Source organism: Zea mays, chromosome 1 (genome assembly GCF_902167145.1).
Source record: "Zea mays cultivar B73 chromosome 1, Zm-B73-REFERENCE-NAM-5.0, whole genome shotgun sequence".
Classification (NCBI taxonomy): domain Eukaryota; kingdom Viridiplantae; phylum Streptophyta; class Magnoliopsida; order Poales; family Poaceae; genus Zea; species Zea mays.
This window is the reverse complement of record NC_050096.1, coordinates 192,903,190-192,920,495: the sequence shown is the minus strand read 5'-3', so window position 1 is coordinate 192,920,495 and position 17,306 is coordinate 192,903,190. Positions and strand designations below refer to the sequence as shown.

Below are 17,306 nucleotides of genomic sequence, written 5' to 3'. Positions count from 1 at the left end.
CTGCAATCAAGGTACGAATAGTAGTCATATGTGCAACAGGTGCAAAGGTCTCATCATAATCAAGTCCTTGAGTCTGTTGAAAACCACGAGCCACAAGACGAGCTTTATATCTCTCAACGAAACCATCAGATTTTGTCTTAACTTTGAACACTCATTTACATGTGATGGGAACAACATGCGAAGGTAAAGGAACTATATCCCAAGTACAAGTGCGTTCAAGAGCAGACAATTCATCGATCATAGCAAGTTGCCACTCAGGAATCCCAAAAGCCTCCTGATAAGTGGATGGTTCAACAATTGCCACACCAGCTCGCGGAAAACCATACGATCTAGAGGTTCAACGGTGCCACGATCATGAAGTTGATATCCCTAATTAAAAACATCTTGAGACTCAGTATTATTAGTACAAGAATCTGGAACAGGATCAGTATCAGGACTAGCAGTGGGAATAGAGCGTGAACGACAAATGTAGGTTTGGATGACAGGAGGTTTGGAAGAGTAAAATGAAGGAGAAGGTGGTGTTATGGGAATGAGGACATCAGGTGTGGATATAGAAGATGGTTCAGATGAAAAATCGGGAATGGAAGGAAGTCACATGAAAGAGGTGGACTCTGTGGGATAATATGAGTGAGTGGGCTGGTTGTGAAAGAAGGGGCAATTTTCATTAAAACTCACATCTCTAGAAATACGAATACGACGAGTAGACACAGTTATTAAGGCGTCACTAAAGCATCGCTTGCTTAAACGCTAAGGCGGGTTGGGACCCATAAGGTGTCTTGTCGCCTTACTCTCGGGCAATGCGAGGCACGGCAACGGCATGCAGGGGGTCGGGAGAGGCACAACGGCGGCACGCAGGACGCACGCGGTGGCGCCTTCGCGTCGCCGAAAGAGACGCGGCGTGCGGGGTGAGGGAGATAGGAGAGCAACGGGGGAGGAAGAGAGGAGGGCGGCGGTGACTGAGAGCCTAGGAGAGGCGCAGCGCGCGGCGCTAGGGAGAGGGAAAGAGGAAGGCGTCCAGAGAGGAAGAGAGGAGGGCAGCGGCGGCTGAGAGCCTAAGAGAGAGGAGGAGTTGGTTTAACCTAGGTGTTGTTGGGTTGTTTGTGGGCCTTTTTCTTTTTCTTTTTCTCTAGTTCTCAATTTGTGGGCTTTTTCTTTTTCTTTTACTCTGTTTTTCTATTCTACAAGACTGAAATGGGTTATTAAGTATGAATTAGTGATACATATATAATATTTGGTCTAATTTTTTATATTTATCTAAACAATTAAGGTGTCACCTCGCCTTACGCTTTACTGCTTAAAAGTTTAAAGGGGGGGCCTGTCGCCTTACCGCTTTAACAACTATGCGAGTAGATGGATCATAACAACGATAGCCCTTGTGTTCAGGACTGTATCTAAGAAAAGCACACTCAACAGATTGAGCATTCAATTTAGTCCTCTCACGTGGTGGTAACAAGACATAACACGTACATCCAAACACTCGAAGATAATCATATCGCGGAGGTGTACCAAAAATAACTTCATGTTACTAACCTTGGGATTAACCAGAGATGACCAGTCCCTATGGACTATAGAACATATATATATATATATATATATATATATATATATATATATATATATATATATATATATATATATATATATAGGCAGTAGACCTATAGAGAGGTATAAGGTGGCAAAGAAGACTGCAAAGCGAGCTATGAGTGAGGCAAAGGGCCGAGCCTATGATGATCTTTACCGAAGACTAAGTACAAAGGAAGAGGAGAAAGATGTTTATAAGATATCTAGGATTCGAGAAAGGAAAACGAGGGACCTCAACCAAGTTAAATGCATTAAGGATGAGATGGATCAACTCTTGGTGAAAGGACAAGACATCAAACAGAGGTGGCAGAGGTATTTTGACAATCTTTTCAATGGTGAGAATGAGACCATGGACATCCAATTGGATGACTCCTTTGATGATCTAAATAGATGCTTTGTACACAGGATTCAAGAATCAGATGTGAAAGAAGCTTTAAAGAGGATGAAAGGGGGCAAGGCGATGGGCCCGAATGGTATCCCAATAGAGGTGTGGAAATGCCTTGGGATATTGCTATCGTTTGGCTAACCAAGTTGTTCAACCATTTTTTTCGATCAAACAGGATGCCCGAGGAGTGGAGGAGTACATTAGTACCGGTCTTCAAGAACAAGGGAGATATTCAAAGTTGTACCAACTATCGAGGGATTAAGCTCATGAGCCACACTATGAAGCTATGGGAGAGAGTTATTGAGCATCGCCTGAGAGGGATGACGCATATCACCATTAACCAATTTGGATTCATGCCTAGAAGGTCAACCATGGAAGCAATTTTCTTAATAAGGCGGGTCATAGAGCGATATAAGGAACAGAAGGACTTGCAAATGGTTTTTATCGACTTGGAAAAGGCCTATGATAAAATACCTAGGAATCTCATGTGGTAAGCATTGGATAAGCATAAAGTAACAACAAAGTATATTACGCTCATCAAGGACATGTATGACAAGGTTGTGACTAGTGTCCGAACAACTGATGGTGATACAGATGTTTTTCCGATTAACATAGGACTACATCAAGGTTCAGCTTTGAGCCCTTATCTATTTGCCTTAGTGATAGATGAGGTCACGAGGGATATACAAGGAGATATCCCTTGGTGTATTCTTTTCGCTGACGATGTAGTTCTAGTAGATGAAAGCCGGGAAGGAGTAAATAGAAAGCTAGAGTTATGGCGTCAGACCCTAGAGTCAAAAGGATTTAGAATTAGCAGGACCAAAACCGAGTATATGAGATGTGACTTTGGTACTACAATTAGTGAGGATGGAGATGTAAGTTTGGGAGGCCATGTAGTACCAAAGAAAGAAATCTTCTGTTATTTGGGATCGATGCTACAGAGAGATGGTGATATTGAAGATGTTAGCCATGGAATCAAAGCGGGGTGGATGAAATGGCGTCAAGCATCGGGAGTCCTATGCGACAAGAGAGTGCCACAGAAGTTGAAAGGCAAGTTCTACAAGACAGCGATTAGGCCTGCTATGTTATATGGGGCTGAGTGTTGGCCTACTAAGAGACGACATATCCAACAACTAAGTGTCGCAGAGATGCGTATGTTGCGTTGGATATGTGGGCGCATAAGATTGGACCGAGTGAGAAACGATGACATACGCGATCGGCTAGAAGTAGCGCCAATTGAAGAAAAGCTTATTCAACACCGGTTGAGATGGTTTGGGCATGTCCACCGGAGACCCCCAGAGTCACCGGTGCATAGAGGCATCATAAGATGGGACAATAATGTGAAGAGAGGTAGAGGTCGACAAAACTTGACATGGGAGGAGGCAATCAAAAGGGACTTGAAGGAATGGAATATCCCAATAGAGTTGTGTTTAGATAGGAGTGTCTCCCTTGTGAGATCTCTTCTTTCCCCTGTAAATACCTTGGCCTGCCTCTGTCTTTGAGCAAGCTTTCCAGAAATCAAACTCAATACATAATCGACAAGATCGCTGACCAGCTCCCTGGGTGGAAAGCTGACTTGATGACCAGAGCTGGAAGAAAAGTGCAAGTTCAATATGTTATGACAGTAATGATCATCTACCTTGCAATGGCGGTGGACTTACCTCCAAGAGTTCTCAAGGATATTGATAAAATTAGGAAAGGATTCCTGTGCCGTGGAAAAAAAGAAGTCAGAGGGGGACACTGCCTGGTGGCTTGGGGTAGAGTGTGCAGGCCAGTTGAGTTGGGAGGATTGGGCATTTCAGCCTTAAAGAACTTGGTTGGGCTTTGAGAATGAGATGGTTGTGGCTGGCTAAAGTGGAACCTGATAAACCTTGGGCAGGACTCCCTATGCATTTTCCTTCAAAGGTGAAATCCTTCTTTCATGCTGCCACTCACACGGAAATTGGCAATGGATACTCGACACTTTTTTGGGAAGATAGATGGATTCATGGACGAAATGTGATGGATATTGCTCCCAGATTACTACTAGTTGTGCCAAGGCGAATTCAAAATAGTAGAACTGTTCATACAGCTCTAGCAAATAGAAGTTGGCTAAATGACATCCAAGGAGCTCTCAATGTGGAGGTCCTTGCTGATTATCTTGATCTTTGGGATGCTATTCTCACAGTAAACATAAATCCGCATAGAGAGGACAAACACATTTTTAGGCTTGCTCATAACGGCAAATACTCTGCCAAAGTAGCCTACGAGAGTTTATTTATTGGGTCAACATATTTTGAGCATTGTGACAGGGTTTGGCACTCATGTCCCCCCCCCCAAATGCAAATTTTTCCTATGGCTTGTGGCGCTGCAAAGGTGTTGGACAGCTGACAGACTTCAGAGGAGGGGGCTTGATCACCCTGATCAGTGCCCTCTTTGTGACCAGGAAATGGAAACCATTGACCATCTCCTCGTGAGCTGTGTTTGCAAGAAATTACTGGTTCAAGCTGCTGACAAAGGTTAACCTCCAGAATTTCACTCCTATGTCTATGAAGAGAGTACCATGCTTTGGTGGAAAAGATATAGTGACCAGTTGCATGGAATTGCCAGAAAAGGACTAAACTCGCTTATCAGTTATCAGTCTCGGCCTCTGGATATTGTGGAACCATCGAAACGCCTGTGTTTTTGACGGTCTTTCTCTCTGCCTTAATGAAGCCATCAAGAGGACCGAGGAGGAGAGGGATCTGTGGGTGTTAGGAGGGGCTACAAGCTTAGATCTCCTAACATCCCCAATCCCAGGTCTTTAGATCAAAGTAGTTTCTGGTTCCTTTTATTTATGGATGTATTTTTGTTTCTTTGTTTTCGACCACCGTAATGGGGGTCTTCTTGTACTGATCCATTTTGGATCCTTTTCTCTTCCTTCTTAATGAAAAGATGTGCATGTCTCTTGCGCGTTCGAGAAAAAAAAGTACTTGGAAAGAAGCTATCCACGTGCCCGAACCGTGATTAGGCCCGTGATTAGGACTTTTTCCTTTTAGTGCTCTCAAAAGCTTCCCCCCTTTCTCTCTCTTTCCCCTTTTGGTGACATCTTGTTGAGTTTTAACTCTAGCCTACCCCAACTTGCTTGGGACTAAAAGGTTATGTTGATGTTGATGTAGGCAGTAGACCTAGGCCTAATGGGCCTTAACACTATTGACAGTACAGTATATTGGCAACTATAACCAGGGAGAGACTTGGACTAGCCCCAAGAGATCCCCGGCATTAGGGGCATACCAATACCAGAGCACCAGACAGCTCCTTCGGCCACAATCCTAACCGGATTTCTTCACTAATGGAGTGAAAAGAAACTTCAAATCCTAATTTCAAACGTTGTGAATCCATGCAATCTGTCAATGGCATGGAGTGGAAAAAAATAAAATCCAAATGGCATGGAGTGAAGCAAACTTAATAGATGGCAAATCAGGTCACAAACTTCACCAAAGGTATAGTGGATTTGCTTAATTAAATGACTTTCCAAAAAAAAATTGAAAGATTTACTCTATAAGGCTAGCATTCCATAGGGTTAACTAAAAGATAAGAAGGTTACTAATTATGAATGGCTGGAAAAACAATGAATGGATAACAAGAATCACCAAAAAACATAGTACTTACAAATGTTAGGCGTCCATCTGGAAGCCCATATCCAATTTCTACAACACGATGGCAATTAGGAGTTACTGGTAAACATGATAGAAACAATAGCTCCCGCCTTGAAACAAATTGTTTGATAAGTTCAGGGTCACTTTTCTTCAACATGTAGAAGACCTGCAAATATGGCAAATGAAACAAGAATGGTCTTAGTGTTTGAAACATGATATATATGTGATACAAGGAGCAGATTGCCCTTGTTTGGTAATCCCAGTTATATTTTCCATATGTTGTAAGTAATTGGAAAGAATATTCAATAATTGGAAAGAATATTCAATAAAAAAATACTCCAAATGGAATGGGTAATCCCATGTCCCCATTTATGTCCCCTTTTCCTTTCACATCTTAACCTCTTGTGTGTTCTCACGTCAGGTTTGGCACACAGGTCTACATCGAGTCAGCCTACATGCCCTTGCATTGTCATAGGGCGACGATGCCTTCTAGGATTGGTGGCGAAGGGCATCCGGCGAACGCCTAAGGCGGCGAGGAAGGGTTTCAACACTTTGGTCATTCTCCTTACTTGGATGCTCTGGAAGCATAGGAACCGATGTATCTTACACGGCCTCAAACCATCGGCGGAGGCATTGCTTCACGAGGTGAGACAACAAGGGCACCTGTGGACCTTGGCTAGAGATAAGCAGCTAATCTTGTTACAAGGCAACTGAGCAGCAGAGGTTGTGTTTCCATATGTATAAGGGGGCGAGTGTTAACCAAACCATGGATTTGGCATGTAATCAGACCGTTTTACCATTAATGAAATGACATGCAGCTCTCATGGTTTGAGAAACAAAAGTGTACATTTTAAATCACTAGGCTACTACTACTACTCGAGCAAGAGTAGCAGTGACCCAATTGAAAATAATAGAAAAAAACAGCCTTTTCTCAGGGTAAAAACAGTGAATTAGTATATCTATATACTGGAAACCAACATGGAACAGCCTCTACCAAAGATGGATAGCTGAAAAAAAACATTACTTGGTAGGGCGACAATATTATCTTGGTCATATTTGACTGGACTTGTTTATTCTCAGAAGGTACAAAATCCCAAAAATCCAGGGGCAGGCCTTCAAGCGAACCTTTACCCTTTGATCTATTAGGCATTCTGTCAGCAGCTTCTGCAACAATCGAAATTCTTTCCATCACGCTGGCGTTTCTGTGAAGTTTACTCTTGAATAATAATACTCTTGGACTTGACAGTGTCTTAAAGACTATGCTAGGGTAAAGTTTAGAGCCATCCTTCTGTCCAGCAAAAAATACAGAAGATTTAAAATTTAATACAAGGTGGGAGAAATATGCACCAATAGAACTAAACATGCACTTACCGAACAATACTTGCATGTTGCTTGAACCTTTTCTCTCTCCAATCTCTTCAATCAATAAAGCAAAGAGTGATTTATAAGAGAAAGGTGTGGTTTTTACTTAACAGTGGACCATTGGGTCATTTACTCATTATGGATGTGTAAACATTAGTGTCGTAACAAGAGCACCTCTACTAGTTTTAGGAATCGATAAAACCATGATAAGAAAATGCAGTAGGCATAATATCATGGATAAACACTAGTTTGTCACTACTTTCCCTAAAGGAGCAACCCTTGGAATACCAGAAGCAGGGTTACACAAGAGGAAAACTAAACATATACAATGAAGGGGAAAAAAAGTACCCTACTATACCACATACAAAAAATAGGCAAAACATGAAGAGCAAACTGTGGGAATAAACACACCATTACCTACCAAAACAAAAGTAAACTGAGCCAGGACGCTACTGTTAGCCATGTGCTTCCATATGTTACAAATTGGATATAACACTTAAAATCACTTGTAAACAGTTGAACAACATCACTTAGTCCATAAGTGAACTAGGCAATTATGTAAATTTACCATGCCTAAGCTCTATTTAAAAAAAATCAGTTAGAGTTAATTCGACTGCATGATTAACTAGTTCAACTCACAAACTATATAAATGGCTTGTGAATTAAACTTTGATGCAACCACGACTACAATATTATATTTAATTTCAGGACAAGATGACTAACATAAGAAACAACAAAGAGAATAATAGCTCACTAAGCTAGTAAGAATCAAACTAATATACACAATTTTCTTCAAAAAGCATTATACTGTTTTCGTGTGTATCAATACCTACTGAAATAAATAAGTAAAGGATTATATGAGGTAAGGTAACATGCAGCAAACAAACTCATCAATGTATAGCACAATAACATGTAGTAATACTGAAATTTGTTTTAGCAGTCAAGGACTCTCAAGCGTTACTTTAGTTCATCAGATGAACAAAGAGAGCTCCTGACAAAATGGCCAGATAATCTGAAAGCAATTCATTGACTAAATTATGGTATCAATCAAAGAACTTTGGCAAAGAGACAAAACATGTAGTGCTTAATGGGGATAAAAAATAGGTCAGTCAGGAAGGTACAAACCTTTGTATCTATGCCTTCCCTTGGGCTGAGACAGCCAGGACATATTCGGTTTAGAAAGTGAACAACGTCATCGATGAAGTATGGATTGTGTACTGTTGCCGCCAGTTTAGTCACACCAAAATGCCCTAAAAGTTTTGACAAGTTGATTCTCTTTGCACAAAAATGCACTCAAAGCAGATGCTTAGATGCTGCATGCTTAATATTATATTTTTAGGTAAGCATGCTTAATAGTGCTCACCATCACAGTCGCGTCCACGTTGTGATCCACAAGTCTCACACTGCAGGGAACCATTTGGTAATCCTAGCTTCGGACTAGTGACATCACTCACTTCGATTATGCTCATGCTGCTCAATTTTTCCTGAAATGGTTAATAGTTGCATAAAAGTTATCTCTGACAATACAATGTAATGAATAGAATAATCAAATTACTCTATGTGCTGACTTGATAAGAAAGTAAGCATTTGCATAGATGACCAGAAGCATATAGTACAAGTTGTAGAAAGCTTCTGTTCACAAAAAAGAGAAAGAAAAGTATAAAAGTGTAATGATGCTCAACAATTTAGTTGGGGGTAGAAGTTGTGTGAAATTAAAGGCATACCATATCCGTACTCGTCATGAGATCAAATTTTATGGCATTCAGAATAGCTTCAGGAGGTTCACGATGTAGCTCCATCCTGCACAGGAGTCCCATAGAAAAATAATTCATGCCGACAGAAGTAGAAACCAGACAGAAGGAATAACACACCAAGAATATTAGTGTAAACAGACATAGCTCTGAATATTACACTGAAATACAGTTATTTTAATCCATATATAATTAGTACTAATGAAAAAGTAAAGACAAAAGGATACTCCATAATGATGATAGAACTAGTCTTTAAATGAGAAATCTCACTCTAAGGGCTAGTTTGGGAACTCCAATTTCCCAAGGGATTCCTATTTTTCCAAGGGAAAATGAACTAATTTCCCTTGGGGTTCCCAAACTAGCCCTAACAATGCAACCGTGTAGAGTGTCCTAGTGTGTTTTGCTGTTTGCAGGCTACACTACACAGCATTTCAAATACTTAAAGGATCACAAGATCCCTCCATGAAACCTATTAGGAGGGGGAGGGCACAACACTAAAATGGAAATTTGGTACCACCAGATGCCCTCTAATTTGGCGGTTTCATTTCTTCGATGTTTGTTTTAGTTGGGTCAACTTATGCCCTGTAACAACTAACCAACACCCACCCTTTTTTTGTCTTGTCGGGACACTTTACACACTGTAGTACTGTACTGTATCTTAGTTGTAATCTGCTGTATTCTTTTCAGGTCCCTTCATCTCCTCTTAATGAAACACATGCACACCACGTTCTCGAAGAAGAAAACAATAAATGCCTTCATAGATAAGATAACAGGACATAAAGCCAACATAATACAGGTTATATGGAAGAAACAATATCAGGGATACACCCAAATATCAAAGCATCCATAATTCCATATATTCCATTCAAGACATCACCATACTCACTCTCTGTTTAAAAGACATCACCATGACAAACTTGGGAAGTAACCAAACAACCAGTTTTAACCAGTTTTAAAAATACGCTGGCAGGCCCCGGGCCTGGTGACTGCCTGGGCTCCTCGCCGTTCATGTCCATTAGTCGTAATGATGAAGCAGCCCACAAAAAGAGATAAAGTTTCATTCATTCATTAGCCCATTAAGGACCTGAGCGGTGACTGCATGGGCTCCTCGCCGCTCAGTGGCGTTCATTAGCCCAATTTTAAAAATACGCTGGCAGGCCCCGGGCCCGGTGACTGCCTGGGCGGCTCGCATCTACCTTCCTATCTTGACAACGGTTGATTTGTGTGCCATCTCCTCTACGAGCAACAAGGACCTGAGCGTCGCCAACCCCGCCACCGTGAGCGCCATATCTCCGGCGAGAACCGTGTCGCCGACAAGGAGGAAGAGGAGCATGACGATGTCGAGCACCAAGGCCTGCTCACATGCGTGGATGGCCTCCCGCCACTGTGAGCGAGACCTCTGCAGAGAGAACCTGTCGTCGGCGAGGAGGAAGAGGAGCAGAATGTAACACCCCGTCCACTCCCAGACCGGCGGTACTTACTCCTGGCAGCTCTCTAGGATCATATATCGTCCTCACAGACCAACACGAATCTTTCGTGTGCACTTTGTCCTCACTCATGCGCACTCGAGAAGACTTCCTGGTTGGTCACCCATCTCAAGATTGCTCTAGGCCAAGCACGTTTAACTCAGAGGTTGTTTCGAGATAGACTTCCAAAAAAGAAGATATGTCTTATTGGTATGAGTACTCTATTAATTCTATTAAGTCTTGGCCCGGATATCACCATCCACCAGGACCAAGATATCACACAGGTCGATGCCGCGCACTAGGGCCTCCTGCATTGCGCTCCAAGCCTCCAACCCTGCTTGTTTTGCAGACTCCAGTCAGTGCCGAGCGCCATGAACATCTTGGCCATCGTGGCGTCACATAGGTGAATGGCGAGGTGGAACGGCATCTCCCGCCCTGGCATATCGCGGTGGTCAATGGCCATAGAGATAGCCTCGGCACGGGCTAGGCACAGAAGAGGTGGAGGCGACGCGCCGGGTCTGCTCCGCTTAGGGGAGGGGTGGCCTGTCGCAGGCGGTGACCTGCTGCGGTCCTCCCGGCCTCGAGGGCTGGATCAGCTCCGGTTGGGGGAGTGGTGGCCTTTCGTACCTCGACCACTTGAAAATCTGCTGTGGTCGTAGAAGGGATGGCCGGCCGTCGGCCCACTGATACGGTGGGGTGAAGAGAAAGCAGCATGTGGGGAGGAGACGACTCGGAGGTTGAGAGGAGGTTTAGGTTGGAGTCGATCGCTTCAACCGACGGAATCAAGCGAATAAGCGATGCGCACAAGCATTGCACTACGCTAGTATCAGGATTCAGGAACCGTGTGAATGCGAGGAGCTGCTCACCTTGATCACGCCGGCGGAGGGGCGGCGAGCGCGGAGAAGCCGAGGCGGCGCGAGTAGTCCGAGCTGCCTTCCGACAGCACAGTGGCGGGTGGCGTAGCGAACGGAGGCGCTCCTGCGAGGCTGTGGTACAGGAACCAGCGGGAGGCGGCGGCTGCTCCGGCGGCGGTCAGTCGCCGACGAGCTCGCCGCCTCGGGCCGTCGGGTACTCCAGTAGTCTAGTGGAAGGGGCGAGGAGAATCTCCTTTTGCGGTTTTCTCGCCCCCGGCTCGGGGATTCGTGTATTTGCCGCAGGGCGTGCGCACTGCGCTGCCTGGAATTTTTCCCTTCTCTGTTGCGGTTGACTGGACCCGACCCGACCGGACCCAACTCCCGCACTTCCCGCAGGCAGCGGCGCAAGGGGCCAGCCATGTATACGTGTCCAATTGTGCGTGCCGGGCCGGAGTACGTATTGGCCCGGCCCGACTATGGCGTGCCTAGGTACGGCACGAATACTCTGTCGTATCGGGTCGGGCTGTCACGTGGGCTATCAAGGAAGCCTAGACCCGACACGCCACATAGGCCGGGCCAGGTTTGGAGCACAGTGCGTGTCAGGACCGTGCCATCTCATAGATACACAGAAATTGTACAATCACAGAACATTCTCATTATACACAGAAATTGTACATTGAAATACACATAAATACAACTTAATTCAGCTTTTCAAGATACTAGAATAGTATACATAATCCTAGAACAACCATATAAAAATCTTAGAACATCACAGAACATAAGACAAATAGGTAATATAAAATTTAATTGGAGCCTTAGTGCAATGTTGCCTCATTAAAAACCTTCCTAGATAAAAACTCACACCTCGTGAGAAAAACCTAGGAAGAAAAAGAGTACAGTCAGCTCCTTATATAGTTTATAGTCCAGTTCACAGTCTATGTTCATGGTTATTACAAAATAGCATACATAAATATAAAACTAGAAGAAGTTCAAGTTTTTTCCTTCCTCCTTCCCCTTGCTCATCTTTGCTTCCTTCTTGAACCTTTCTCTTGCTCCCAGGTGATAATTCCTGCTCATCATCGAGATACATAGCTTAAAAATTGCCTCAAGGTCCTTGGTTTCCTTCTTCATAGTGTTGCTTGTGTTGGTCAGCCAGTTCCTAGTCCTTGATGTATGAGAGCACCTCCACCATGTCCGTTGTCAGCCATCGTCGCCGCTCCTCGAGAACCCTACTAGCTAGACTGAAAGTGGATTCTGAAGATATAGTAGAGACAAGGACAGTCATAATATCTCTATCAAGTATAGAAAGAATTGGATAAGTCTGATTATGGTGCTGCCACCAGCTAAGTATGTTAAAATCTGGACCAAACTTAGTTTCAGTGTCACTATCTAGGTAAGAAGAGAGCTCAGATAGAGAAGATGAACTACCAGGTGTACCTGCACCAGGTATACTACCAGTACAAGTATCAGAACTAGTTCTGTAAGTTTCATCATCACCATATGTATCATCCCAAGCCTCTGTGGCCTTAACTGAACCAGCACCTAGCATTGGTTGAGTACTCAAACAAACTCCACCAAATTTGGTTTCGTAATCTGAAACATATCAGTTTGTTTAGTACGAATAGATGATGGGAATCTACTATAATCTGTACCATTTAGAGTAGATAACCTCTGAAGAACTTTATGAAACCCTCTCATCTTAGCTCTAGGATCAAGAAAGAAAGCAAATGCATAGAGAATGGTATTTCTCTCCAATATTTCAGAAACTTTGATTTCATAGGAACAACTGCATCTCTTAACAATTCATGGTTCTCATATGCATTAAGATGCCTAGCAATTTTTAGAATATGATGCAGCATCAAGGGTGAAGTAGGGTAATAAACACCAGACAATGCCACAGTTGAATCATAGAATAACTGAAGAAAAGATAACAACTTTTCTGCAATAGACCAGTGATTATCACTCAGTAAAAATGACCCATCAACTTTGCAAGGATGGTTGGTTCTGATCCAAATAGAGAAAGTACTTTGATAGGGAACCAAATGTTTGAGCATAAGAAAAGTGGAATTCCATCTAACATCCATGTCCACTCCAAATTTACGAGGGCGGACACCAACACTAAGGCAATATTGTTTATAAGAAGCTTGCAGACAGGGTGTGCTTCCAGTGAAGGCAAATGGCGGAAATCCTTACCTCCTTACCTCCCTGCTTCTGAGTAACTTCCTCAAAATGCAACCAAACCTTAGAGGTTGGTCCCCTCCTCTTGGAGCGCTTACCAGAGGCAGCGACAGATGTGCTAGCATCGGCTGTCGCCGTCGGACTGGTGGATCCGGTGCGCGTATCCGTCGTGCTCGGTCCTGTCTCCGTTCTCGTCCCAGCACCGGTGCCATCAACCTCGGTGGCAGCAGTTGAGCTGCTACCAAGGAGGAAACATCGGGCATCATCTTGCTCGTTCTGAGCTTCAAGTCGTCGTTCCTCGGCCTCTCGGATTTAACGAACTCGTCGTCCATGGAATCATCATCCATGGACATTGCCACCGGCGCCGGACCACCCGCGCAGTCGGCGTCTCCGGCTACCTCACGGCAAGCGTCGACCTGAGATCTTCATCCAAAGACCAAATCGAAGCAAACAATGAGTAACGAAGATGGGGAGATGGAGCAAACAATCTAGAAGGTTAGGGTATCGGACGTTTACCTGCGCTGCCGGAGCACCAGATCCACCGACTATGGGACACCGGAGTACCGGACCAAGGATGGCACAACACTTGAGCAGATCGAGAGACGAGGGGTGCGGACGAGCGGTTACTGAAACGACAGGGATAGGAAAGAACAAGAGAGGGAGAGAGCGGGACAACGATGAAGACTCGTCGGCAACCGTCAACGCCGGCACGGGAGGTGAGGCAAAGGCGGCGACGGTGGAGCAGACGACCAATGGAGGCACCAGGCGGCGGCGTATGCGAGGGGAGAGCCACTAGGGTTTCGTGAATCGGCGTTTGGCGAGGCGAGTGCGGCGTATGCGAGGGGGCGGGGTGTGGGAAACTGGGAAAATATCCCCTCGCCCCTCCCCTCCGTCTCCCTGTTAATGCCGAGTCGGGCCCTTGTCAGGCCTGCCCGTTTACCGGGCCCGTGCTCGTGCCATCACTATGGGCCGGCCTGGAGGCCCAAGCACGGCACGGGCACGACCATCGTCGTGTCGAGCCGGGTCTGGGCCATGCCAACGCGTGCCGGGCCACGTGCCGCCCAACAGGTCGACCCACTGTGGACATGTATACAGTCATGTTTCTTTACGAGAAAGTTCTAGATCCATAGAAGATCCAACGGAGTACAACATCACACTCATCTGGCTAACGGCGAAGCGCCGGCCGCAACCCTCGCGCCGTCCTTGGCCCGCATCGCTCCGTCGCAGATCCGGTCGCCCGCGCCGTTCATCGAAGATCCGGTCCGAGCCGTCCAGGTCGCGGCACGACGCACGACAGCTGTGGACGAAGCCATCCCCTCTCCCGACAGCCGCGACGGTCGTCCTCGCGCGCGGACGCTGGCACGTTGCCGTTGGGGGCCGTGTCCCAGAGGCCGAGATCCACGCGAGCGTGGATGGGACGACCTGAGAGGAGACATGTCACTGGTGGTGTCGTGCCGTCGCCCCCACTATGGGCCCACACCCACGCCGAGTAACATCTAAACGGGCCCACATGTACCATACACGCACGCGTCGGTGCGTAAGCGGATGAGCTCGCGTGAAACGCTCTCGGGGCAGCACTCCTGTGTATCTTTTAACTAGAAGTAATTGGCTACCCTAAAATAAGAGCATGTACAAATTAGAACCGTTAGAACATGTTTTTAAAATTAAATACAGGAGATAGTTAAAATATTATATGATATAACCCTAAGTCTTTAAATTATTAGAGGGTGTTTGGTTTCTAGAGACTAATTTGTAGTCTTCGTTTTATTCCATTTTAATACCTAAATTATCAAATATGGAAGAAAAAAACTTTGTTTTATTTTCAGTATTTAGAAATTTAGTAACTAAAATTGAGGGACTAAAATTTAGTCCATAGAAACCAAACACCTCCTTAATACAGCTAAGAAATAATATAAATAAAAAGCCGTGAAGAGACAGGGTCTTCGCGAAGAATCTGTCTCTTAATATTTTTTCACTTCACCACTTATAAGGCCATGTTTGGTTTCAATTAGTCTTAGGACTAAACTTTAGTCATAGGACTAAACATTAGTCCCTACATATTTGGTTGTAGGGACTAAATAGATTCTAAAGTCATAATAGTAGTTGTACAAATACTCAAATGCCCTTGGAACACTAGAAGACTATGTGCAACCATGCAAGAGAGACTAGGGATAGGTTTGGACAACAGGATAATTATGGGTCTTTAGTCTCTTTTAGCACCTAGGTGAAAGACTAGAGACTAAATCATTTTAGTCCATATTTTAGTCCTAGTGTTTGACAAAAAAAAGGACTAAATGAGACTAAAAACTAGAGACTAATCTTTAGTCCCTCTAACCAAACACCCCCTAAATCACTCAATAGACCATTTATTTAATGGGGTTATGCATATCCTAAAGTGGCACTTCGAAGCCCATGGTTTTCTGCAGGGACGGTTTGGATCTAGAGGATATCCGGATTGCACCCAGATTTTGCGGTGTTTTTATTCAACAAGCCGCTTGAGATTCATCCAATTAGGGATGACAACTAGTGCTAATTCAGTACAAGTTGACATTAACTTCTCTGTATGCTAAGTTAGGACTTGTTCGTTTTGCTCTCAAACCATATGGATTGAGTGGGATTAGGTGGATTTTAATCCCAAACAAGTCAAAATCTTTCATATTTTTTCCAATCTCATCCAGTCTATATGGGATAGAAATAGCCGAATAAGAGCAACTCCAATAGTTATGTAAATTTTAGCTCTCTAAATCACATATTTAAGAAGTTGCTAAATGGTTTTTGGAGTAAAAAATGTGAATTCTCCAATAGTTCTCTAAATATATGTTGTAATTTTGTTTTGTATTTATACACATAAAAAATAAGTCACAAAAACTATATAATGCAGTCATTAAATGGTTGCCAAATGTAGAGAGAAAATGAGGTTAGATGACAAGTTGTTAAATTTAGAAAGTTCATTTAGAGAACTGTTGGAGAATAGTTTTCATGTTAACTACCTAAATTATTGATTTAGGAAGTCTTTTAGAGAACCACTGGAGTTGCTCTAAGAGCATCTTCAAGAGACTAGCTAAATAACTTATCAAGCTAAATTTTAGCTACTTAATAGCATAATAGTTCTTCAACAGAGTAGCTATTTAACTTGCTAAGCTATCTGATTCTCTAAATTAACTCCCTCACTAGCTAAATTTGGCTAGCAATTCTCGCTAGCCAAGCTAAATTACATTTTGGAGAGTCTGTTGGAATGAGATGTTATATATAGAGTTTAATATATATGGAGAGACAAATAAATAGTCAAATATAGAGTTAAAAATAAAGAGTCTCTTGGAAATGCTCTAAGCCCTTACTCTTTTTCCTAAATCTAGGTAAAATGTGTGTGCGGCACGCACGTAAGGTGACTAGTTGTGTCCGTTTAACAAGCCATTTTGTGTTGTTTAATAGTTGTTTAACCCAAATAAAAGGCTATGCAATAAGTGAAAACTGAATATATATATATAGAAAGAATGACGGCGTATCATATCATATACACGTGAAGGTACCTGTTGTCGGCGTTTCGAGACAGGGGGTCCCTAAGCCGACGAGTGAGTGTGCTGCGTGCCCCAGCCCAGATGGGTCGAGCGCGTGGGCGAGCGCGAAGGGGGAGAGGCGAGGTGGCCGGAGTCGAGCGTGAGAGAGGTGGAAGTCCCGCGGCCTTCGTGTTCGTCCCGCGCCCAGGTCGGGTGCGCTTGCAGTAGGGGGGTTACAAGCGTCCACGCGGGTGAGGGAAGCGAGCGGCCCCAAGAGAGCGCCTGTCCCGTCCTCGGTCCCGCGTGGCCAACCTTCTCTGAGAAGGCCCTGGTCCTTCCTTTTATAGTCGTAAGGAGAGGATCCAGGTGTACAATGGGGGGTGTAGCAGAGCGCTACGTGTCTAGCGGAGGGAGAGCTAGCGCCCTAGGTACATGCCAATGTGGCAGCCGGAGAGATCTGGGCACCCTGCTGGTGTGATGTCGTGGCTGTCGGAGGTGCGGCGGAGCCTGGCGGAGGGACAGCTGTTGGAGCGGTCGAGTCCCTGCTGACGTCGTTCTGCTTCCGTAAGAGAGCTGGGGGCCGCCGTCGTCATAGAGCTTGTGGAGCGCCATCAT

General features: G+C 44.4%; 1 protein-coding gene across 6 annotated transcripts in view; it reads right to left on the bottom strand.

Moving 5' to 3' along the window:
• Nucleotides 1-11,410, bottom strand: part of LOC100501057 (DNA dependent RNA polymerase D largest subunit) — a 68,029-nt gene extending 56,619 nt beyond the window's left edge. The window contains exons 1-7 of one of the 6 annotated variants that reach the window (XM_020539025.2): nt 11,029-11,410; nt 8,670-8,745; nt 8,309-8,429; nt 8,071-8,195; nt 6,955-6,999; nt 6,608-6,871; nt 5,597-5,749 (exon numbers count right to left, since the gene is read on the bottom strand). In XM_020539025.2, the coding sequence (XP_020394614.1) occupies nt 5,597-5,749; nt 6,608-6,871; nt 6,955-6,999; nt 8,071-8,195; nt 8,309-8,429; nt 8,670-8,744 (783 nt within the window). In that variant the 5' untranslated portion in view covers nt 8,745; nt 11,029-11,410. 6 annotated transcript variants of the gene reach the window in all.
• Between the last annotated feature and the right edge of the window lie 5,896 nt (nt 11,411-17,306).